This window comes from Martes martes (genome assembly GCF_963455335.1).
Source record: "Martes martes genome assembly, chromosome: 4".
Lineage (NCBI taxonomy): Eukaryota > Metazoa > Chordata > Mammalia > Carnivora > Mustelidae > Martes > Martes martes.
Genome location: NC_137891.1, coordinates 3,107,093 through 3,130,939, shown reverse-complemented (window position 1 = coordinate 3,130,939; position 23,847 = coordinate 3,107,093). Strand labels below are relative to the sequence as shown.

At 58.1% G+C, this 23,847-nt stretch overlaps 1 protein-coding gene across 2 annotated transcripts in view; it reads right to left on the bottom strand.

The window, feature by feature from the left end:
* AGO2 (argonaute RISC catalytic component 2) overlaps nucleotides 1-23,595 on the bottom strand; it is a 97,378-nt gene extending 73,783 nt beyond the window's left edge. Inside the window, exon 1 of one of the 2 annotated variants that reach the window (XM_080801488.1) lies at nucleotides 23,425-23,595. In XM_080801488.1, the coding sequence (XP_080657614.1) occupies nucleotides 23,425-23,446 (22 nt within the window). In that variant the 5' untranslated portion in view covers nucleotides 23,447-23,595. The remainder of the gene's footprint in view (nucleotides 1-23,424) is intronic. The other variant, XM_080801489.1, reaches the window with a different exon arrangement.
* Between the last annotated feature and the right edge of the window lie 252 nt (nucleotides 23,596-23,847).

Sequence of the window (23,847 nt, the reverse complement as noted above, 5' to 3'; positions counted from 1 at the left end):
CGAGGGCAGAAGCGGGAGAGGCTGGTGTGGGCTGGGGAGGTCACACGGGGTCGTGACGCCAGGCTCCAGGCGCTTATGGTGTCTTCTATAAATAGCTGGCAGCCTCTGCAACTGGCCAAGTAGGCAGAGTGACCACAGCAGGGCACAGCAGGCCCCACCGCCTGCCTGCCCGCCCTGGGTGCTGACACACACACACACACACACACACACACACACACACACACACCCGCCACCCGACAGCACCTCCCTAACCACCCTAATAACAGAGTCCTTGCACTGGACACATTACACATCTGTCCCCCATGCATTTGGCCCCCGCCAGGTCACCAGCTCCCTGACAGCAAGAACCCTCCGTGTGGGCCTCTGCTCGGCACCTGGCACAGGGCTCAGCACATGGCAGGCGTCCCAAACACTGGGGAAGGCAGGCACAGTGACAGACTGCAGAGACACAGGTCGGGGGGGACACTGAGGGGAGGGCTCTGCACTGGTCCTGCCGACAGACAGCGAGGTTTCTGTCCCGTCCTGGGGCTACGACAAGGCTGCACATCAGTTAGGAAGCTCTTTTCCAACAGTTTTCAAACACGCGGAGGTGAATGCCTGCTGGTATCAATGAGAACACTTTCCTCTACGTGGTTCACACCATTCTCTCATCTTTTTCTAGGGCAGCTCGGAAGCTACTAGCAAAAGCAAAGACACAGAGACCAACTTCACCTGAGGACCCCCACCAACAGACCCCCGAGTGGACTTCGGCTGTTCCTTGGCAGAAGGGACAAGACACTCTGTGCTTCAATACGGTGGCAACAAGGAGCCTGCAGGGTGGGTGGCAAGGAAGGGGGTCACTCCTGTGCCCCCAAGAAAATGTTTTAAACTCATTCTGGAAGTCAGCCCTGAATGGAGGCCGCTTCCAGACTGCTGGGCTCCCTCCGGTGAACTCCCACCCCACGGGGGCTTCGGCAACGAGGAACCGCATCCGCAGCAGCGGCGGAGCCAGAGGACCTCCGAACAGAACGATCCCCGAACACCTCCACAAAAGCGCACACAGAACTCACCAAACTAAAGACGCCACTTGGCGAAGCTGCGTCCTTTCAAAAAGCATCTGTGAGACTGAGGGGAGCCGAGGTCCTTCACCAACAACCCAGAAGAAAACACTCAACCAGCCCGACGGGCCCCGTTTCCTTCCGCACCAGAGACACGAGCCTCTCCCCACGGGCCCCCACCTACTCGGGGGAGCGGGCGCCTGGCAGACACGAGCCCAGCCCCCAGCCCTCTCCGGCAGTCACGGCCAGGCCCGCCGTGCCCACACAGGACCCCACCCTGCAGATCTGACCCCTCCTGGGGCAGTTTTAGTAAAACACATTTGTAAGGCAGGAGGGACCCTCTGTCTAACAGTCTCTGTCGTGAGATACAGAGACCTGCCACAGCGGGAAAGAACAGAATTGAGGATTCTAACTCAGCAATTCTCGCAGAATGGCCCAGGGAGTCCTGGGGAAGGGCCCCCAGGAGCCGCTAAGGAGTTTCCCAAGGTCACAAGTATTTCCGTCATAACACAGACTCTGAGAGCAGAAACTCTGATGGAGGCAGTGGCCCCCGTCAGAACACAGGCCGCCAAGAAGGGGCGAAAGCCAGTTCACCCGGGAACGGTTCTGGAAGCAGCAACGAGCACTGGTTTGATGAAACACGGGCTCTCGGGCTTTCTCTTGTCTGTGTGAGGAAACAGGAAGCGCACATCTCCCTCAACGTGGGGCCGTCTCGCCATCTGGAGAAGCTCTGGGGGGAGCGTCCCTTCCCAGCGAAGACGGCCTGGCCCGGGTGGTGGTGGACAGACGTCCTCAAGGCTGCAGCCCTGGCCCCGCCACAGGGATGCACTTCAAGCCTCAATGCGAAAGTCGCAACTGCGGGAAAACCGGTGGTCACCACCGTCAGCTTCAAGGTTCCAGGTCCTGAAAGACATCTGCTAAGGCGCACGGTGACATCCACGAACAGGACATGTGTCTGTCTGTGTGCAATGACACAGCCGATGTTCGGACAACCCGCACAACTCAGGAAAGCGATGCCACCCGACGATGCGGGACCTCACGGGTCACACCCAGCTGGGCGCGTGCTCCAGCACTGGGTCCGGGCGGCTTCAAACGCGGCCCTGCAAGCAGCTCACAGGAAACTGCGGCTGCCCGAGGGCGCCTGGTGGTGCGGGGACCGAGCACCCAGCTCTGGATTTCGACTCAGGCCGTGACCTCAAGGTCCTGAGATCAAACCCCTTATCAGGCTCCGAGCCGGGCGGGGAGTCGGCTTCTCCCTCTGCTCCTTCCCACCCCTGCGCGGGCTCCCACGCTTGCTCCCTCCACCAAAAAAAACAACAAACCAAACTACTACAGGTCAGAGAAGAACATCCACCCGGAGCTGAGAAGGCCACTAGCGTGCTCTGCCCCGCGGGCCGGTTTCCCTCTCAGCTTCAGTGAAAGCAACGGACTCCAGGAGCCCCCTGCGGAGGCCGACCGCTGCGACCGCTGCTCGCACTGGGCCAGACCTTAAGGACGTTTACAGAAAGTGCAAAACAATATCACTCTTCTCACTCCATTTTGTTTAAAAGAGATTATCTTCCATAAAAACACAATCTATGAACATACATCACATTTCTCATTGTCTTTATGGCACGTTACTTTTTTTGGACCCCTCGGCCTCGATTTCCAACGCGCGAGCATCAGGAGAACCCACAGAAACAGAGGGTCTTCGGGGCCCCTGACCACCGGAGACCACGCCGAGGTCCCAAGGCAGAAGCTCTCAGAAGCAGCGCCTGCCCTTGTCGTGTTGTGGTGCAGCCTGTCCCGCACACTTCTGAAAACCCCGTGGCTCTGCCCTTGGGGGTCTCTGGGAAGGATGGCAACAGCCACAGCACGGGGAGCCCGAGCTGCTGAGGGGCTGCCCACGCGCGGGGTCTGGGATCCGGCAGAGGACGGGAACAGCGGCCTCGCGGGTCCGTTGCTAGAGGCCTGGCCGCTCGGCCTGGTCCCAGGAAGCTCGGCGCCGGCCGGCAGAGCACAGAGGCGAGCTCACACACGGGCAGGGAGGACAGACGGCACCAGACAGCCCCCTCTCTCTAGGAAACTGCCAACCAGGAGAGGGAAGCAGACACACCGAAAGTGTCAAGAGAACACACCCAGAGTTAACCATTAATAAATGTGGAAACAGTCCGTGCTTGCTCCAAAGCGAGTGAAAGGATCCAGGTACCGCTCGGAGCACCAAGTTCATTGACAAATGTCCTTGGGTTCACTGGGTTAGTGTCTCCTCCGACAGAAACCACCCAGAACCAGAAACCACCCAGTTCCTATACCTTTTTGGGGGGCGGAGGGAGAGGCTTTGGCAAATCGGCACATTACCTCCGAGTTTACTCTGTTCCTTCAGTTTAAACAACTATTTATTATCAAGTGCTCAACTCAACAGCAGCAAACATCATTCACTTCAAAACACGTAAGATCTCACGCGGGAAAAGATCTGAGCAAACAGGTGCTCGCGCCACGTCAGTGAGCAAACAGCTTTCTCGCCCAGCTCCTAAGCGGAGGATTACAGGCCTGATGACAGGTCCCTCACCAGCCCAGGGGGCTCTGTCTGCGGTGATCCTAGCAGGAGGAAGAAGGGGACCATCTGCAGACTTCTGGAAATGCCAAAAAGTGCCTTCCTCTTCCTACCGTATAGCTCAATCTTCAAACAACAACCCGCCACTGAATTCAGGTCCCCTTGTGCCCCTGCACTAACGTGCCAACCACGCCTACACGGCGATGCCACTGGCCCATGACAGAACCGAGCTCCACTGCGGACGCCCTACGGTGACACGGGCTAAGGGGCGGTCAGCGCACAACCACGGTGAGAGACCTGAGTGACCTAAAGCACAGGGCCGGGCACCCCAAACAGCCACCACGGCTCACTGGGCCACCCCTGTAAGCGCAGCCCTTTCTGCTCTACTGTAGAAAGAGAGGGGGACCACGCAGGGATTCCGAAGCTTCCAAAAGGCCTTCCATCCCATTACCCAGCTCTGGGCACCGTCCTACAGACAGGCATACAGAAGGGCGCCTGGGGCACAGCTGGTTAACCGTCGGCTTGGGTCATGATTCTGGGGTCCTAGGATCAAGTCCCCAGTCCCACTCCCTACTTAGCGGGGAGCCTGCTTCTCCCTCTCACTCTGCCTCCTCCCTGCTTGTGTTCTCCCTCTCTCAAATAAAACAAATAAATAAAAATTTTTTAAAAAGCGTTTGGGAGTGATCTCAGACTTCAGGCGGCAGAGGTGGCTTCAGAAAATGCCTGAACTATTAACAAGGGTGGTAAGCGGGGTCCCCTGAGTGCCCAGAGTCACCACAGGGCATCACAGGTCCATGGTGTAAAAGAAGAAAGCGAGAGTAAAACTCAAACCAGTATTCATTAATTCAAAAGGGCATTTGGAAAGAAATTCCAACTGACTGCTCTTTAATTAAAACACTGGAAAATCCAAACCCAGTAGCTCGAGGTCAATGTTTTCCTTTTATTCCTTGCCGAAGTTCGTGCTGCCACCGAGAGTTCTCTTAAAGGGTCCTCTACGTCTGCACAATTACGGCAAAGCAGTGCGAGGTACTCTCCTCGTGCGTCCACCCACCGCGGCAGGGGCACTGGCCTGTCCCGATGACACACACGGGGTCGAGGTTCTGGAACGTGCGGGCAGCGGCCCAGCTCCACGTCTAGGCTCCCGCACTTCCCGAGCCTCCGACTGCACGTGTGGGATCCGCCTTCCCATCCTCATCACACACAGGCCTGCGCCCACCCACGGGGGCCCTGCCACGCACCTGCTCACTACCCTCCCCACACTTCCACTACTGACTGTCTCCTTGGTCCCATATTCATGCTGCAAAGAGCACTCGTAGTTTTAAGGCTAAAGGCACTGATTTGCCAAATACCAGCATTTAAGACAGACCACTTTCAAAATAAACAAGAATGTAACGAAGTGGACGGTGACGGGGCACTGTGTAGGATTCGGGTCCCGTTGGCCAGGAACGGTCGGCCAGGGGTCAGCTGCCACCAGCTGTCCGCACCTGCTCTCGGCGCGGTCCAGGCCCATGAGGCGGCTGCTCCCGGGCCACGTGGGCACCAGCAGTGTCTGCCTAGCACACACCGTGGCTTCCGTGACACCCAAACACCATCGGAGCAGCAGCGGCTCAGAGTCAAGGCCAAAGCAGCAAAAGGAAAAGGGAAGCTCTCCACTACCTGACTGACAGCCGAAACCGAAGGGACAGAACACAAGGACCCACGTCAGGCCGGCAAGCGCACCTGCAGACCACAGCAGGTTCAGGGTCAGCACGTGCACACGAGAACACGCGGGACACGAAGTTTAAACATGTTCAGAGGGGTTTTGGGTTTTTTTGTTTTGTTTTTAAAACTCTAGACAAGCCTCCTGCAAGTGTGCGTTTCCGGTCTCTCCGTCGTTACAGGCAGAACCGTCCCCCTTCCCTGCACCAAGGATCCCATCCACACCGAGGTCTGTTTCCAATTAAGACACACTATCGAGTTACAGCACAAACGTGTCTGCTTTGTTTCTTCTGGGGCTTTGTTTAGAAAACAACGTTGACGGTGTCCAACCCAACAACCAGCACCAAACACGGGAAGAGTCGCTTACCAGAATCAGAGAAATCCATTCCCGTTCCGAGAAGGGTGCTTCACGACAAACACGTGCCACGCTCACCTGCGTGGGTCTGCGATCTCCGGTCGAAGCAGCAGCTCAGCGGGAAGACGGGCCTTTCGGGAGCGTGATGGAAAATTCCACGGACAGACGGACGCGCTGTCCTGTAGGACTCAGTGGGGGACCTTCGGGGGACTGTACAGCATGTGCACTGACTCATCCACAACCCCGCACGGGCACCCCATAGCCCAGCTCTGCACAATTTCTACGGCCCATCAGCAAAAGGTCCCCCAAAATCCCCCCACCTGTCATAGCAGCGCCCTGCTTTATGCAGCCCTCACCAGCCCCAGGCAACACACAACACGGAAACAAGCTCGCCAGGAGTCTTCATTCCCCAAGAACGGCACACTCCCCCCTGCCCCCAAATGAGCTGCGCCATTGGTCCTACCCACTAAAATATCCCCCTTAAAAGGAACATTCTCTGAGCACATCCTAGGCACAAGGAGGCATTTCCCATGCAATAACCCATTTTGCTTTCACAGTAATGACTGTTAATTACGATAATTAAAACAATAATTATACTACATAATTAACAATCGAGACAATTGATAATTAAACAAATATACCAATGGTTATTTGTTGTAACTAAATATATTTCTACGGTACATAAAAAATATACCATATTAATTATCCTGATAATTCTAGGACAGTTTTATATTAATAGTTACTCATAAAAACTAAAATTGGCACTTTCATTATCCCCACTCCATAAATGTTTCCTCATCGAGAGCCAATATGACGAGAGAAGCCAGGACTTGAACCCAGAGATGCAGCTGGGACAGAACCATTCCTCTCTACTGGCAGCCTTTGAGGTGTGACACCCACACGGGGGGTGCTCAACAGGTGTCCTGGAGCCCCCTCCCGCCCTTACAAATGAAGTCAGCTTACTAGAGGGGCTTTTGCAGTCAACCTCTCAGGGAAGACACGTTTTAGCATTAACTTTTTTAAAAAATTTTTTGAACATTTATTTATTTGACAGAGACACAAGGAGAGAGGGAACACAGCAGGGGGAGTGGAAGAAGGGAAGACAGGCTTCCTGCTGAGCAGGGAGCCCAATGCCGGGCTTGATCCCAGGACCCTGGGATCATGACCTGAGCCAAAGGCAGATACTTAAACAACTGAGCCACCCAGCTGCCCCACACATTAACTGTTGATACAGACATAGATCATGCCCTCCACGCCTCCCCAGGGACCGAACAAGTGCCCGGAGGGAAAGGGCGTGTGTCAGGATCAGGAAAGCAGCAGCGAAGGGGACCGCCTGCCGCAGACCAGGCAACCAGTTCATGACCCACTGAATCGCCCCAACTGCGGGAGTTTCTACGCCCCCCCCCACCTCTCGAGGAGACTGAGGCACGGGAGAGGCGCCACACAGCTGGGGGCCCGGAGCTGGGAATCAGGCCTCAGCGGCCAGGGCTCGCAGCGTCTGGCCCGCAGGAAGCCACCACCCAACCCATGTGAGCAGTCACCGTCGCTCCCCTGTACACACGGGGCCCTCCACTCTCCACGCAGATGAACGGCACTCAAATGCTCAAGATGCAAGGCGAAAATCGGAAGGGCAGGTGAACCCCAACTGTCCAGACATGCAGGGGGAAATGTCTAAGGGCCCCCAGCTGGCTCGGGCGTCGGAAACTGAAGGCCCGCAGGTGTAGAGATGACTCAAAGATACAATCTTAAATCAACAAAGACAAGGAAAAAGTGTCTGATGCCTTAAACTTACGAGTAAGGAAAGTAAACAGTCTGGGGTGGTGCCCGGGTCCTCGGTGCTGACGGGAGACGGATTTCTGCGCGAAGCCACGACCTGCCCACCCCTTTCACGCTGGAGGAGCCGGCTGGGACGAAGGTCATAACCGGGGTTGAGAAGGGGGTTGGGGAGGCGGGTGGGAGAAGAGAAAAAACATCTGGAAATAACGTGATGTGTATTAACTCTCCCTCTCAAGGATTATTATGGGTATCTCCCATACTGGGTATCTCCCATACTGGAATTGTCATTCCAGTATCTCCTCATGCTTTGGGATGAGATGTATTCCTTCCATCAGGAAGAGAAGAAGAATTTTTGGAAGACTGAAATCAGGAGGCCACAAGGCCTGTGGGCCGGCCCACGCCAGGGGCGGACCACGCGGGGCACCTGCTCTGATAAGGGCCGCGGCTGCTTATCCTGGGCTGCCGCCCCCCAGCCCCATCTATCGGGGTCACGCAGAGCCCAGCAGCCTGGGGGACCCGGGCACACAGCGTATCTATGCGTAGCAAACGGCGGCACCTGGCATCGGGCGGCAACTGTTACCAAGTCGCACTCCAGCTCTGGGGCCGACCTGGTAGCGACTGTTTGCAGCCACTCCCACGTTTCCTCCCGCAACACCAAGACCAGCCTGCAGGGAAGCTGGGGGTTCTGGCTCTCCTCGATTTGTTTCCGATTTTAAGTGCAACACTAGTAACAATCTCCTTTCCCACTCCAGACGACCCATGACCCCCCACCCCCTACAGACGGCGGAACCCAATCTCTCCTCCGCTAGACCTAGAAGCAAGGGCGCGAGACAGGAGACAGTCATGCCGGGGCACAGGGGAACTCCTGAGGCAGACGCCGACGGTCACTGCCAGGGAGCGGGGAGCAGAGGAGGAGCCAGTGGAGAGGACAAGGTTCTGACTGCCCAGTGCTGGGCTAAGCACAGAGAAGCCATGCCCAGACAGCGTCCTCCGGCTGGCACATTTGTTTCTCCCGGGGATCCCGGTTAGCAACTCCGAAACCACTCTGTGTCCTAGGTCTGAACAAATACGCCAGTGTGTTGTGGGTCACGAGGCACAGGCTTCTCACTGCCTGATAAAGAAGTCAGAAATACGGAGCGAGGGAAGCCGGGAGCAGCACCGTGGGACTGGACGGGGGTCAGAGATACGAGCATCAACTCATGGGTTTTCAGACATACACAGGGGGACAGACAGATGCGCACGTGTGTGAGAACAGACACACCTGTTTCCTAGCTGTGTCTACCACAAGGACACCCCAACAGCAAGCCCACACCCAGGGCCCCACTCCTACCTGCTTTCACCATCCTCCAGTAAAAGGAACAAGGGCTCCCGGACGGAACGGACCGGGCGGAAAAAAATACAAGGTGAGCCTAGAGCAGCCTGTAGGTCCAAATGGGAAAAACTCCAACATAATGGGATGTGCTAGAAGGACATGGAACTCCTTGAAAGGGCTTCACGTCAGGGTCACAAAAGACAAAGAGGGGGACTGTCGCAGAGCGGAGAGGGCAAGAGACGGGACCACAAACGCCACGGGGGCCCCCAGGCTGGATGAGGTCCCGAAATGGACATGGTATGTCCAGAAAACAGACATATTCAGACTAACAGCCAAACCAGACGAAGATCTGTAGCTTACGTACGTAAAAGCAACGTCACACAAATGTCACCTTCCTGCTGTTGGCAACTGTCCCGTGATCCCGTAACATAACCTCAGGGGGCGGCTCGTATGGGAACTCTGGACTGCTTTAGCCACTTCCCCCAAGTCTCAAATTATGTCAAGATAAAGGGTCAGTTAAAAGAATATTTAGGAAGGCAATGAAATGAAGTTTCAAATAACGGAGGCTGGAGGGCGGGGGAGAAACGGGCGAGCAGGGCGGGACTGAATCGGCGGGTGCGGCGACGCGCCCGTCACCACGGGGGCTTTCTATTTCCTCTTCTGCTGCGTCCGCACATCTGAATTTCTCCTTACGAATGAGTCCTTCAAAACTTTTTCTCAAAGCCTGCAAACGACATCCATCTGCGGACTTGCACTAGTGCCCTGCACCACCCGGCCAAACCGAAGAGCTCAAAGTCGGCCGTCTCCAGGTCCTGTCCCCAAGGCTCCGGCCGCCGCCCTGAGTATCCGCGCAGTGGGCCGTGCGGGTCATCTCCAAGCCACTTCGCGGCTGCTCTCCACACGGGGCCGGCAGGACGCTTGCGAACACGCGCGGCTGCGCGGCTCTCCCCTGCCCCCGGCCTTCCGGGTTAAGAGCACCGCGCCCAGGGCTGCCTCCACCCCTGCGCCTGTCCAGCCCCATCGCAGGCCCCCAACAAGCCACGCTCCTTGTCACAGTCCCTCCCGGCTCCAGGAGGTGTCTCCACCCCACCTGCGCTCAGAAGCATCTGCCACTCTCCGTGGACATCTGCGTTCTGACCCAGACAGGGAGCTCAGACGGCAGGAGCCGCCTGAGCACACACTCACGGCCGCAGCCCCGGCCCCGGGTGCGATGCCGAACGTGTGGCCGGCACGCCGTCCTTTTTGCCAGGAGCGAACATCGTCACCATCAGACATCTGGGCCTGAATCCGGGTACGGGACTCTCACCTCTCCTGCCCTGTTAAAAGTGCACTTAGCTTTATTGTGTGTTTCTAGCTCTCCAGGCCCAAACACCTTCTACATCTGGCACGAGGAAACGGATGCTATCTTACAGCAGTTAAGTAGGTTTGGGCAAAACATGGCTAAACCTTCTTTTTTTTTTTTTGCACTTTGGTAAATGGTAAGTACACCCAAAATGGCTTATTACGTTAAGAATTTCATTTTCTAAAAGGTGGTGGAAACCGTTAATATTGGTAAGGACGTGGAGAAACTGGAAACTTCAACTCTCGGTGGGAATGCAAAACAGTGCAGCCGCTGGGTGGGGGGGGGGGACACCGTTGACAGACAGGTCCCCAGTCCCGGAGCAGAACCCTGCGACCACCCCCAGGGACGCATCCGAGATAAAGGAAAACGTACGTCCGCGCACCCGCCGGCTCACGAACGTTCGTGGCAGCCGTATTCGCCACAGGCGAAGGGCAGAAACAACCCACATGTCCACCACCCGCAAGACACCCGCGCGACGGGGCACTCGGCACGAAGAGGGATGGGGCGCCGACCCGCGCGCGCGCGCGAGCCTCGAACACATCATGCTCTGTCGAAGCCGGACACGAAGTCACACGGTTTCGGATTCCACCTACACAAGCCGTCCGGCTCCAACCCAGATGAGATCACACAACGCGCCGGGACAGCACGCAGAACGGCGGCTGCCCGGGGGTAGGGGTGAGGGGTACAGTGCTTCCTTTTGGGGTGATCAAATGTTGTGGAACTTGCTAGAGGTAATGGGTGCGCCACCCTGTGACGGCACCAAACCCCGCGGACTTGTTCGCCCTACAACACCCTGTGATGGGCGCCCGGCCGGCTCAGCCAGTGTAGCTTGACCTCAGGGTTGTAAGTCTAAGCCCCACTCTGGGTGTAGAGGCTACTTAAAAATAAAATCCTAAGGAAAAAAATGAAATAAATAAAATGCCTTATGTTGTGTGAATTTCACCTCAATTTTTAAAAAAAGATACGGCAGGCGCCTGGGTGGCTCAGTGGTAAAGCCTCTGCCTTCAGCTCAGGTCATGATCTCAGGGTCCTGCGATCGAGCCCCGCATCGGGGTCTCTGCTCAGCGGGGAGCCTGCTTCCCCCTCTCTCCCTCTCTGCTACTTGTGATCTCTCTAATTAATTAATTTTTTTTTAAAAAGCTACGGCATTTTGAAAGAATTTCCTCTTGGAAACACCTGGTATTTTTCTTTTCCCCTTGTTAACGATACAGATACAGACGCACTTGGGAAAGACCACACAAATAGTATCGATGGTGGCCGAGAGCACTGGAGGGCAGGGCGCCACTGCCGGGGAGACCTCCGGTGTCTAGACCGGGGCAAACAACCCTCTTACAGCATCAGTTTGAGAACGAGCCAACCAAAAGCTGACTTAACGACCACCATTCTACCACACAGATCAAGACTACCTCATCTCAATAAAAATGTGCCAAAATAAAATACAAACACATTTCAAATAAACGTTTACTGGAATGACACCGGGTACGGCAGGAAAGCTTAAAAGTGAGTCTTGCAAACTACAACTTACATTTCATCCTTGAGGTTGCGGGACAGACAGCACCCCCAGCCCGCAGGAGGGAGAGGATTCCCTGACAGAATGAAATTTAAATCCCTCAAAAAGTCAACCTAATTCTTTACTTTTCGTCTAAAGACAAGTAAAATAAAATAAATAAAATTTTAAAATGCCATACAGAGTCCCTTCACCTTTACAACCAAATTTTCTACCATCTTTTCTGTTTACTTCATGTGTTTATCTTCTAGAGAATTTTTACCCAAGACGTCCATTTCTTCCCGAATTCCATGACTGAAAGGCTGACCATCGGCTCTTCACCGAGGACTCCAGCCCCGGGGGCTGCACAGCTCCCCACTCGGGCCCAGGTCAGTCTGGCTCCGGCAGCAGGCCCGCTGGGAGCACTGACATGTGTCCACGCATCTACGTCTCACAGGAAGGCAGGTGAGACCGCTGTCCCCTTCTCACACGTGACGACGCTCCGCTGAACACGGGCTCAGTGGTGGTCTCAGGGGCACAGCCCAGAGGGGCTGAGGCTCCCACACCCATGAAGCTTCTAGGTGGGCACCAGGGGCCCCGCCTCCCACCCAGCACTGGCCACCTCCAGACCTACTTCCCAAGGGCACGGCTCTGGTCACGACCGATGGAAGCCACGAGGGAGGCAGTCAGCTGCCCCTCACCCCACCGCCACCGGCCACACCAACAGCCTGGCTCAGTGGAACAGACTGGGGGGCGCCCACTCAACTCACCCACGTCTAGAACTGACGTGCCCCCAAGAGGGGAGCTGCGGGCTGGGGGAGAGGGAGGACTTCTCGGTGTCCGCTCTCTGCTGCTCTCTGACACGTTAGGATCCGACTTTTCCCACGGACGTCCATCGCCTGGGTAACTAAGTCATTCCAGAAGCGGCCCCCACGGTCCTCTTCCCTCCAGACCACCGAGCACACGTCACCCTCGACGGACGGTGCCACCCTGCGCGCCAGACAGGGGTGGAGAGACCGCAGCCACCAAGCACCACAGACTCGCGAGGGCAAGGGAGGACCGCAGCCAGAAAAAGCGCTAAGGGGGGCCGGGTGTGGGAGTTTTCAAAAGTGTACACAAGTTTCAAGTCACTAGAGTAAAACAATCAACAATTAAATGTAATAAACGTTCAGGAAAGAGAAAGGAAACACGGCGGGCGCTGGAAACAGACCAAGGGTGACCGAGAGGACTCAGGGGCCCAGGCGGACGCAGCTGACCGCGTCTGTTACTGAAGGACACCGACCACCAGACAAAACACGCCGGGGGCCGAGGGAGGACTGTGGCTTTTTCGCCTGGACTTCCTGGACCGGCCTTCCGCGCGGCCCATCTGTAAGACTGGGGTGGGGGGGGGACCCCCGCTGGCGCTGCGATCTCACATTGAAATCAAGGCTCTGCGCGCGGCGGGGAGTGTGCTGGAGGCTTCTCTCTCCCTCGGCCCCTCCCTCCGCTAACATACATAAATAAACCTCTTTAAAAAATTAAAAAATTAAAAATTAAACAAAACTTGCCCCAGCGGCTGGCTCCCTCCTTGCTCCGTCATCAGCGACACTGGCGTTCCTCTCTGGCCGGTTCAGGGGAGGGTCTCACGCCTCGCCCACCCCCCACCCTGTCCCTCCTGCAGGCTTCCCCCGTCCCCCCCCATGTCCCCCTGCTCCGCCACCTGCGAAAATCTTAGCACCTCCCCGCCTGCAGGTGCGTGAGACCTTCCACCTCCGCCTGTCACACACACACACGACACAATTAGGTGGACTTTTTGAGGGATTTAAATTTCATTCCATCAGGGAACCCTCTCCCTGACCACCCGCAGGGGTCCCTGCCTCCGAGGGAACAAGCGGCCCCTCCCTCAGACCACCTCCCGTTCCCCCCATACCGCCCCCACCCCGGTCCCCTCCAGAGCCCCCAGGCTCCCCCAGCAGCTGCTGCCTGGACCCGTCTCTCTTCTCAACAGGCTGTCCCGCCGTCATGCTGCTCCCTGACATCCTTCTGCCTTCCAGACACACCCATCGCCAAAACGGGGGCTGGGAAAGCTGTCACCATCGACACCACGTCCTGATGAAGGGACGGAGCCTGACGAGGGGGCGGCAGACAGACCCGCCTCCCGAGGAAGGGCCCGCAGCCGCGGCGAAGCAGCAACGTCCCCGAGTTCTCAAACCCCAAGAAGTAGAACCCGCACCCGATCAAGCCTCTGGGTCTGACCGCTGACTTGCAGGAAATCCACACAGGACAGAGGAACACGTCGGATGGCACCAAGAGGTCATCAGCCGAGGAAACCCCGGGTGTGGGGGACAAGCCCACAGAGCCACTTCTTCTACCGGGAAACAGCGAGAAGTGGGGGAGGGGAAGAGAAAGCTAGAGTTGAGGAAACAGGACGTGGCTGTTCGGGGCTGGGGGGGACGGGGCGGGGGACAGCGTCCAGACACTGCGAGTGGCTGCACAGGTCTGTAAATGGACTAAGACACAGAAACTGGTACACTTTAAATGGCAAACGCACGGTACACGAGTTACACATCAATAAAGCTGTTACTTTTTTAAAAGAAATTGAAAAGACACGTCAGCCCACCGCGACGTGGGCCCGAGCTGGAGCCCGACTCGGTCACCCGGGAAAATCCACATCCCGCGGGTCACCGGGGCGGGTCTGAAGAGGCGCTGGGTGGCCCGGGACGGTGGGGAGGGGTGGTCTCTCTACTGGGCACTAGGGGACCCCCGGGAGGACTGGGGGTGGGAGAGGGGCACGGGCAGAGACACCCCCTCACCCGCAGAGCTTGCGTCTGAAGCTGCACGAGCAGAACAGTGCCACGGGGTGCGCACCGGACGACAAGGGGCGGGCGGCCGCCGAGAGGGCTCCGGGCGAAGCGAGGCGCTCCGGGGGCCGCGGGGGCCAGCGGGGGCGTCACACACGCCTCCACTCCTTCACCTCCGGCCCCTGCCCCGGGCTCAGCCCCCCACAGTGACCTCCTCCGGGCAGACTCCCTGCCTCCGCCCTCCCCGCTCTGTTCCTAACACAGCAGCACTTCAGAAAACTCAGCGGACATCTCTGCCCGGCTCGTCCCGCCTGGGCATGAAGCCCTTCACGGCCGACTCCCCCCCCCCCCACACACAGCCTGCACGCGCCGGCCCCTCCCACCTCCCGCCCCCCGCCCCCCGCCCCGTGCCCCGTCCCCACCCTGCTGGGGGCGGGGGGCTTCCTGCGGCGGGTACCCCAGCCCCGCGGCAAGGCCCCCTGCCCGGAGTCGGTCCTGCCCGGAGTCGGTCCCCTCACACGAGGTCCTGACTGTTCATCCCCGAACCTTCCCTGCCCACAGCTCGAGGTTAGGTCGTCATCTCCAGCCCCCGTGGCTCTGAGACACCTTCCGCGTCTAACTCAACATTCTCACGGTGAGCCACGTGCTTGAACATGTCACCCCCATGTTAGGGGCAAAGCCTCCCAGCAGCGTCCCCCACCCCGGGTCCCCATCCCCGAAGGGGCCACTCTAGGGTCGCCACATAGGAACGACGAGCAGAACCCAGCGTAGGGTTCCAACCAGCCGTGAGCGGGCGCGTCGTGTAGAGACCGAGCCTGGGGCTCTGTCAGCGTCACTCCTGTCCACGCAACCATGCCGGCCAGGTCCCCGAGCACGGTGAGTCCCGGTGAGCCGGCTTCACCGCCGCACCGCGTTAGACGTGGGCCCTTCTGAGAGACGCTGACGGGAGCACTAGCTCCGAGCCCCAAGGCCAAGCTGTCATCTCCCTGGTACTGAGCCCCACGAGGCAGCCACGGACACAAGGCACCGGCAGAGCGTGTTTACCAGGGACGTGGTTCTGAAATGTTTTCCCGTCCCTCACCGCTTGCAAAGACAAGACCCAGAGGTCAGCCACGGAGAGGAGGGGCACCTGGGAGCTCATGTCCACACCCAAAGGGGCTGTGGTGTGGGCGGACAGCAAGGACACACGGACACGGCAGGAACAGTAAGAATTAGGAGGCGCTGTCCGGGCTCCAAGCGCAGGGCAAGCCGCTGCCGTCACCTGCCTTCTCTCGTCCGACCAAGGCCCCTCCACCGTCAGGTGCTCACTCTCCGGACGAGGACAACACTGAGGGTTCAGCCAGGACGCGAGCGTGGGCGGCCCGGCGTGCAGCCCCTGCCCCGGGTTTGTCGTGGCAGCGGGGGAGGGGTGGGGGATGCCCCGGGGAACACCTAACGACCCCCAGGGTCTGCAGGCACCTTGGCCCCAGCCTCTGCCCAGAGCCCTCCCCATCTCCGCACACCTTCCTTGGCTTTCTCCCCGCCGTTGGCTAGTATTTCTCTATCAAGTCCTCTGTTTCTACAAAGGAACACACACTGCCTGGCCCGCTAGCAGCAAGGACCAGGAGTCACCGCTGCTGGAGCCCCGGCCGTCTCGCACCCTGCCCAGCCCCCTGCATGTGGCCAGGACCCTGCTCCAAGGAGGACGGGGCCAAGGACACGAATGCAAGTGCCTCAGGGCAGGAGGGCCGGTCGCCGCCTGTGACAGAGAGACCCAGGGCAGCCCCCCAGCTGTGTCAGATGCCCTCCCACCAGTGCACCCTGAGTGAGCGTGGTTCAAGACCGACCCGAGGGGCCCCCACTCTCGAGCTCTTGGAGCACCCCCCCTCTCAGTCCTCCACCCCGCGGACGGGCCCGCTGGGCTCAAGCTGCCCCACCAACCAACGAGCAAGACATTGTACGGAAAACCTCCCAACGGTTGTAGGATTCTGCTTTGAGTCAAAGCTGACAAGCTTCTGAAATGAGTCTGACCTATGAACCCCAGCATTCTGACCTTTTATGTGCCAACTCTTAAGTACCAGAGCTCAGAGCCAAAATACCCAGAATAACTTGAAAAACTACCCATACGCTGGCCCTCGGGTGACTGCCCTGGGCGACCCTCGAGAGGGGTTTAAGTTACAATGAAAGAGACTCGGGGCAGGAACCACCTTGATCCCGCAGTCTGGCTGGCTTTAAGGCTCCCTATAGTTCTGGGTTTGTTGCTACCGGTTCTTAACGCCGGAAACAGAACAGTTTTCACTGGGAACTTACTGAAGCCCCAGAAGTAACCCTCCCAAGTCTTCCGCCGTAGTTCTAAGGGAAGGTGCGCCGGGCTGCATTCAAAGCAACTCGGACCCGTGCGGCGAGCTGCGGCGAAAGCAGGCGGCGGAGGAAGGGGGGGCCGCCGTCAGGCCGACCCGGCAGCGTTATCAGGAAAGGGAGCCACAGCCGGGGAAGCCTGACTCGTTCCCGTCGTCGCAAAGTCCACTTTGGAGCCTCCACACTTTCACCTCCCAGAAACATGGCCCCAGGGCCGGCGCCCCCGCTCTCTAGTTTCTCCCACCGGTGGGCCTCAAACCGCACAGAACATGGCAATCACCTGGGACGTTTGCAAAACTTAATTTCCAGGATCTTCGGGTGATTCTTGGACGAGCTGTTTAGACTGGAGAAGTGGGGCTCACTCCCCCACAGCCCCCAGGTCCCACTCACGGAGCCCCGGCTGTGGGCCCGCTCAGCCGCTCCCGCTCGGCCCTCAGCCCTGTCCTCCACCTCCCTGGGCCCCTCCAGCCCCCTCCCCAGAGCCCACCTCAGTCTCAACATGTCCACCTGCCACACGGGCCTCTCCTCCCCCGGCCTGCAGGTCTATCATCTCATACTTTCCCTGACATTGTCGTCACCTACCCATAACAAAGCTAGATGGAGTGACGTCCCCTAGGGAGTTGGTCCAAGCGGTCTCAAATGTGGTCACAAAGACGAGGATCCAGCCAGCTCCCCACCCACCAGCTGGGGGTGCCTCCTCTGGGCGGGCTCTGTGCTGAGCGCCCGTTCACGCTTTCCGAGCTCCCTGCGCCGCGAGAGGGCAAGGCCAGACCGCCGTACAAATCCACCGCCCCCTCCCCTTGAGAGTGAAGATCCAGCCCAGGGGTCCCCAGCACATCCCACCTTGTCCTCTCAACAACCCCAAGGGCCATGAGATGAGCCTCATTTTCCAGGTAGGAAAACGGAGGCTTAGAAAAATGACAGAGCTGGCCGCAGTCCCCAAGCAAGGAACAGGCGGTTCGGGACCCAGACAGCAGCAGACATCACTAAGGAAGCGGAACCTACCTACTGAGTAGCGACGCCAAGACCCAACCCTGGGCCCCAGCTTATACCCGGGGGTATCCCAGGGGGTCCTGCCCATCACTCCACCCCCAGCCATCCCACCCAGAGGGGCCCCCCACCGTCTCAGGCCCTGACCACCTGCCTACAACTCCCCCTTCCCACTTCCACATACTGCCCCCCACACTACTGCCAAGACCCCTCTTCTCCTTTTTTTAAGATTTATTTATTTATTTATCTTACAGAGAGAGAGAGAGCCCGAGACAGTGTAATCACGTGAGCAGGGGTGGGGGGGGTGAGGCGGGTGGGGGCAGAGGGAGGAGGACAGAAGCAGACTCCCCGCTGAGCGTGGAGCCCAATCCCACGACCCTGAGCTCAGGACCTGAGCCAAAATCAAGACTCAGACGCTTAACCACCTGAGCCCTCCGGGCACCCCCAGAGCCTCCCTCTTCCCTTACAAGGCTGTCAGAATCAGCAAAGCGGATGGGACCTTCCGGTCGCCTGACCACCTTCCTTATCACAGCAAGTGGCCCCCAGGGCCCTCACGCCCAGGGTTCCCAGGATCCCTGGCTCCTTCCTCAGCCCCAGCCTCTGACCTGTCAGAGGTCAGCAGAGGGGACCAAAGCCAGCCAGACCCAGCTCCCCGCTCACAGATGAGGAAACTGAGACTCAGGACACCGCAGGGCTGGCGCCGATGACAACCCCCACCTGTCCACTGCTTTAGCTGTGACTAGAGGGAAGAGGAAGATTAAAAGTGGGGTTTTCTAAGTTTGGGGGAGGGGGCGGGGCTGCCTCCAGTCTGCCGCTAGTCACGGAGGGAAATCAGGGGCGTCTCCTAAAGACCAGGCTCGCGGGGCACCTGGGTGGCTCAGTGGGTTAAGCCTCTGCCTTCAGCCCAGGTCATGATCTCAGGGTCCTGGGATCAAGCCCCGCATCGGGCTCTCTGCTCAGCAGGGAGTCTGCTTCACCCCCCTCTCTGCCTGTTGCTCGCCTACTTGTGATCTCTGTCAAATAAATAAATAAAATATTTAAAAAAAAAAAAGAAAGAAAAAGACCAAACTTGAGGATTTCAGTAAGAGCAAAGCCACTGAAGGGTGAAACAAGTTTAGAATGAGTGAGCCCAGGGGCGCCTGGCTGGCTCAGTTGGCGGAGCCTGTGGACTCTTGATCTCAGGGTCGTGAGTTCGAGCCCCCCGCTGCGTGCAGATCTTTAAAATAAATAAATAAAATGTTTAAGCCCTTCATTTGTGAGCCAGTCTACGAGCCCAAGATGTAAGCAATGCTCTGAAGCAAGGAGACACCCGTTGTGATATGCCCAGCCCTGGTGTATGCCTGTTGTCTCAGGGGAGTAATTAGGAGCCCCCCACCCCCCGGTTCATTTGAAAAGTTTCCAGTGTAGACAATAAACTGTCTGGTCACCTAAGGTACGGCTCCGTTGAAAGATAAATGAGGACGGTATAGGTGTTTGGTCACGAAGAGCAAGCACCCGGAGACAAATCAGTGGTTTCAGGTTTTTAAACTTTGAGAAAAGCAAGGAAAAAAAATTAGAAGAGCGTAACTTAGTGGTATCTTAACTGGCTAGCATGCCCACAGCCATGGCACCACACTCGGGGTCACCCACGGAGAACGAGGTGACAAAGTTAGGGGGAGAGCCGGTGAAGTTTAGGGAAACAGTCAGGAACAAGCATGGACAGAGGTGACCGAGGAGAGTCTGTCTCCCCGCCTCACCCGGCGGAGCCCCCCACACCTGGGGAAAGACAATCCCATCTTCTCTGAAGACGCAGAGACAAACGCGCCTGCCTCCCAAGTGCCACCCGTGTTTTCTATACATCCCGAAATGCGCCTTCCGCTCAGAGCACCACGGCAGACAGGATTCTTCCGCCACGGAAGATTCCAGATGCAAAGGGGTCTGTCGACAAACACTGCTTAAGATAGATGTGTCAGAATTAAAACCACAGGCAAATGGGTCTCCAACCAGCCTTACTCAGCAAAACAGAGGGATCCTGGACAACAGGGTTCTTTTCAGAAAACAGGGGAGGGGGCTTTCACAGACTAAGTGTGTCCAGCAAGACCACAGCAGGGGGACTGGCGGGGGACGGATGCTGGCGTTCGAGTCCAGATTAAAGGGCCCCAAAAGACACCAAACCAAATTTATGTGTCAACTTCTATTAAAACCCACCACCCAACACCACCGGTGCGCTGTAAACACGCTCCCGAGATAACGGGGGAACCTGACTACCGCCTACTGTGAAAACGGGTCTGGGTGCACCCTGCTCTTCAGGCGCGGGACTTAAGTATCTGGGGTGAAATGACAGAACTGGAACTGGCCTTCAAGTATACTCACAAAGCCAAAGGGGAAAGGGGGCAAACATCGGAAGCCAGCCCAGATCGTCCTGCCAGCGGCTGAGGCTTCCAGACGGAAAATCGGGAGAGTCTTACCAGCGCTCCAACGATTTCACAAGACAAACTATTAAAAACAAAACAAAACTCAAGTGTTACATTGTGAACATCCACAGTAACGATTCACGAAACAACAACACATTTTATCAGAAACAGGTAACACTCATTACGAAGAATAAACCGGCCTGACATTGTTCCAAGTTTGGACACTGAAACTCACAGGTAATGGGAAATGATACTCTGCTTCTGAACACGAAAGGTCTGAAGACTTGAAGCTTTTCTGTGTTGTTTTCCGGTTTTCCAAGTTTATAACAGATCCGTGCAGCCCGGCCTGCAGCAGCCTGACCGGCGTGTAGGGACATCCGCTGGATGGCAAACGCGCACCATCACCAGGGACCAGGATAGCGTCAGTGATAACTGGGGGTGGGGAGAGGCGTGGGGCACAGGAGGAGCCCAGCGGCACTGGCTATTCTGCGAGTCCCGGTCTGTCGGGGTAGACATCTCTCAAACAAGACTTCTAGGTCACAAAAGTTACTTTGTAGCAATGCCCTGAGCGCTGTAACACACAGTAGCTTGAGGACTATAAAACCAAAGAAACAGCCCTCTGAGACTAGGGTCCCGCAGACGTAGTTAAAGATCTCTGAGTTGTTCAACATCAACAACAACAAACTAATCTGGTCATCTCGAAAGGTTCAGGGTCACTGGAGAACCCGCCTGAACCGTTAACTCTTGAAAACAGTTAAAAAACTAAGAAGTGGTAACACACCAAACCCCAGGGCACCACGGTAATAGCATTTATCATGGGCACAACATATACGCATTGTGAACTCTACCTTTTGAATTCACTTACCTAGTAAGTTGCTTAATGAGCATATTAAACTTGGAGTAGCAAAATGATCTGTGATTTTTCTACAATCCCCACTGAACATCTTTTCATTAGTCTAAATTAAGAAATATAACATTCAAAACCGTTTCATTGAAGACAGCACTCCAAAAGTTCCTTTTAAGCCAAATTACAAGCCTTAGTGTGTAGAACAAAACCGAACGCACACAGCCTTGTAATCACAGCACACTCACAGGGCCTGAAATTTGGGCTCATTCCCATCAAGCCATTAGCTAAGAACTAGACCCATTTATTTTTTCAACCAAAGCTGTCCAACTCCAGGGCAGGTTTATCTGCGAATCACAGGGCCCTCTCCCCACCACGCCACAATGCAGAGGCCCACAACAGAGCAAGATTCTTCCAAGAGGTGTTAGTGACCAGAGAGGAGCCTGGAGACGCAGAGGGCGACAGGTTTCGGAAAACGAAAGGCGAGAAAAACACCCCGGTGTGGGGCTCCCAGTTCAGGGTCAGCAGCAAGTCCCAAAGCTCTCGTTTCAATTATACCGGAGCACCCGCACACACCAGAGCAGTCTAGATGTAACAGGTCCTTCTGACTGGGGGTCAAGGTCAAAAGGACTGAAAACCACCTCTTTAGGGAGAGTGTGCAGAGTCAGCCTGGGATCAAACAGATCATCATCCTAACGCTCACTGGCCATTGGACCTTGGCAGGGTTCTCAACCTACGGGAGGCTCCAAAATGAACATCACCAACTCAGGGAGCCATCATCCCATGGATTAATTAACTCGAGACACAACACAAAAGCTTGACCTTCCTCAAGGTTCTTTACTTTTTCTGGGCCTTCAAATTTTAGACTGAAGATCTGGGGAGAAAAAAAAATATCCACGCTGTAGCAGCTTAACACTTCCTGGGCTCTGTGGTGGGGACTCCTGGGGGGGGGCCCTCACTCAGCTAGGCGAGGGGCTACCCTGCCATCTCATGGGGGTGGCGAGGGGAGGGAAACCACCTGCCCGGGGTCTCCAGAAGCCAAATGGGCCCTCAGAACTGTGCCAGAAGAGCCCAGGGCCCTTCCCCACCGGACCTGAGTAACCTCCCATTGTTCAATCAAATTGCGGAGAGCCTGGAAGGGTTTAAAAGTTGGTCTCACTCAGCCTTGGGGCAGCTTTCAAATTAAGTGTCATCAGAAAAAAAGACACTCAGAATTCACAAGGCACAGAGCTGTTTGTGAACAGACAGCTGTGAGGGACGAGGTCAAGGGGCCTGAGCGGATCAAGAGGGGCTTCCAGACCCCGTGACTCGCAGCACGTCTGGAACAGGTCGAGCCGGGGCCCCACCAGCCTGTAGCTGCGAAGGGCCAGGCAGGGGAGCACAGCTAGCTTGGGGCCAGGACCAAGCCCGGCGCCCGAGGGGGCCTGCAGCCGGCTGGAGCCTGGCGGACAAAGAGGGGGCCAGGCAATGCCCCGTCCAAGTGGCAGGGCCCCGCCAGGAAATTTAGGAGCCACGTGCCTGGCGGGAGAAGGAAAAAAGCTTTACAACAACTTGACCATTTTCTTGGCCCAGCACCTCAAACGCCCTTCCACGGCGCATTTAAAACAAGGGGGAAATGTGTTACTCCTTTAAGTTTTTTTAGAACTTTCCCAAAGAAAGAGCGGACTAGTAAGACGGGGTGCTAAGGGAATCAACACATCTCCTCACCGTCTTCTAGTAAATTGTAAAAGGCAATTAGCACTTGAATAAGCAGCCGGCGTGTCTGGAATGAAAATGAGACGCACGCAGTTTTAGGGTTTTAAGGTGCCGCTTCCCGTCCCTCTGCGTCCACGGTCCTAACCACCACGGGAATTGGCCGAAATTCAGCCTTTCCAGACCGGCCCTCGGAGAAGGGGCCGCAGAAGCGCTGGCGACCAGAAAAACGAAACTGAGTGCGCTCCAGGCTCGCCGGGCTCGGTCTGGCGCCGGAGCCGCGCGTCCCCGGCCCCCGCCGTCCGCGCCCCGAGCTCGGCGCCACCGGGCCCGGCGCCCCTCGGGCGCTTCCAGCCGCGCGGCCGGGCCCCGCCATCCCCGCCGGGCCCGCGGGGCGCATGGGGGCCGGGGCCGCGCGCGGGAGGCCGGGCCGGGCGGCGGGCGAGGCGGGCGCGGGCCTCGGGCCTACACGCGGGCCGCGCGGCCCCGGCCCCGGCCTCCGGCTCCACCCGCGGGGCTCCGGGCGCGGGAAGGGCCCAGGCCGCGCGGGGGGCGCCCCGACGCCTCGGGGCCGGAGGAGGCCGGGGGCCGCGCGCCCGCGGGGGGCCCGGGGAAGCGGCCGGCGGCCCGGCCCCGCCGTCCCGCGCCCCCCCCCCGCCCCGCCCGCCCGGGGGACCCCGCCGCCGCCCGCCGCCCGCCCCGGGAACCCCCCCCGCCGCGGCCTCGCCCCCCGCCCGCCGCCGCCCCCCGCCCCCGGCCCCCGGCCCCCGGCCCGCGCCCGCCAACCGCCGCCGGCGCCGCGGGGACGAGCGCGAGCGGCCGGGCCGGCGCCCCCGCGCGAGGACTCACCGGGGCCGGCTCCCGAGTACATGGTGGCGCCGCCGAGGGGCTCCGGGGCCGAGGGGCGGCCGCGCGCGCGCCACGGGCCCCGACGCCGCGAGCCGGGAGGGAGCCGCCGGCCGCACGATCCGCCCCGGCGCGGCCGCCTCGCCAAACAGGTTTACCCGACGCGGCCGGGGCGGCGGGCGGAGGCGGCGGGCGGGGGGGGGGAGGGGGAGGAGGGAGGAGGGAGGGGCGAGAGAGAGAGGGAGGGGAGGAGGGAGGGGAGGAAGGGGGGAGGGAGGGGCGAGAGAGAGAGGGAGGGGAGGAGGGAGGGGAGGGAGGGGAGGAAGCGGAGGAGGGAGGGGCGAAGGCGAGGGGAAGGAGGGGGAGGGGAGGAGGGGCGGGGTCGGCGCGCTGGCGGCCGGGAGCCGGCGCCGGGGGCCGGGCTGG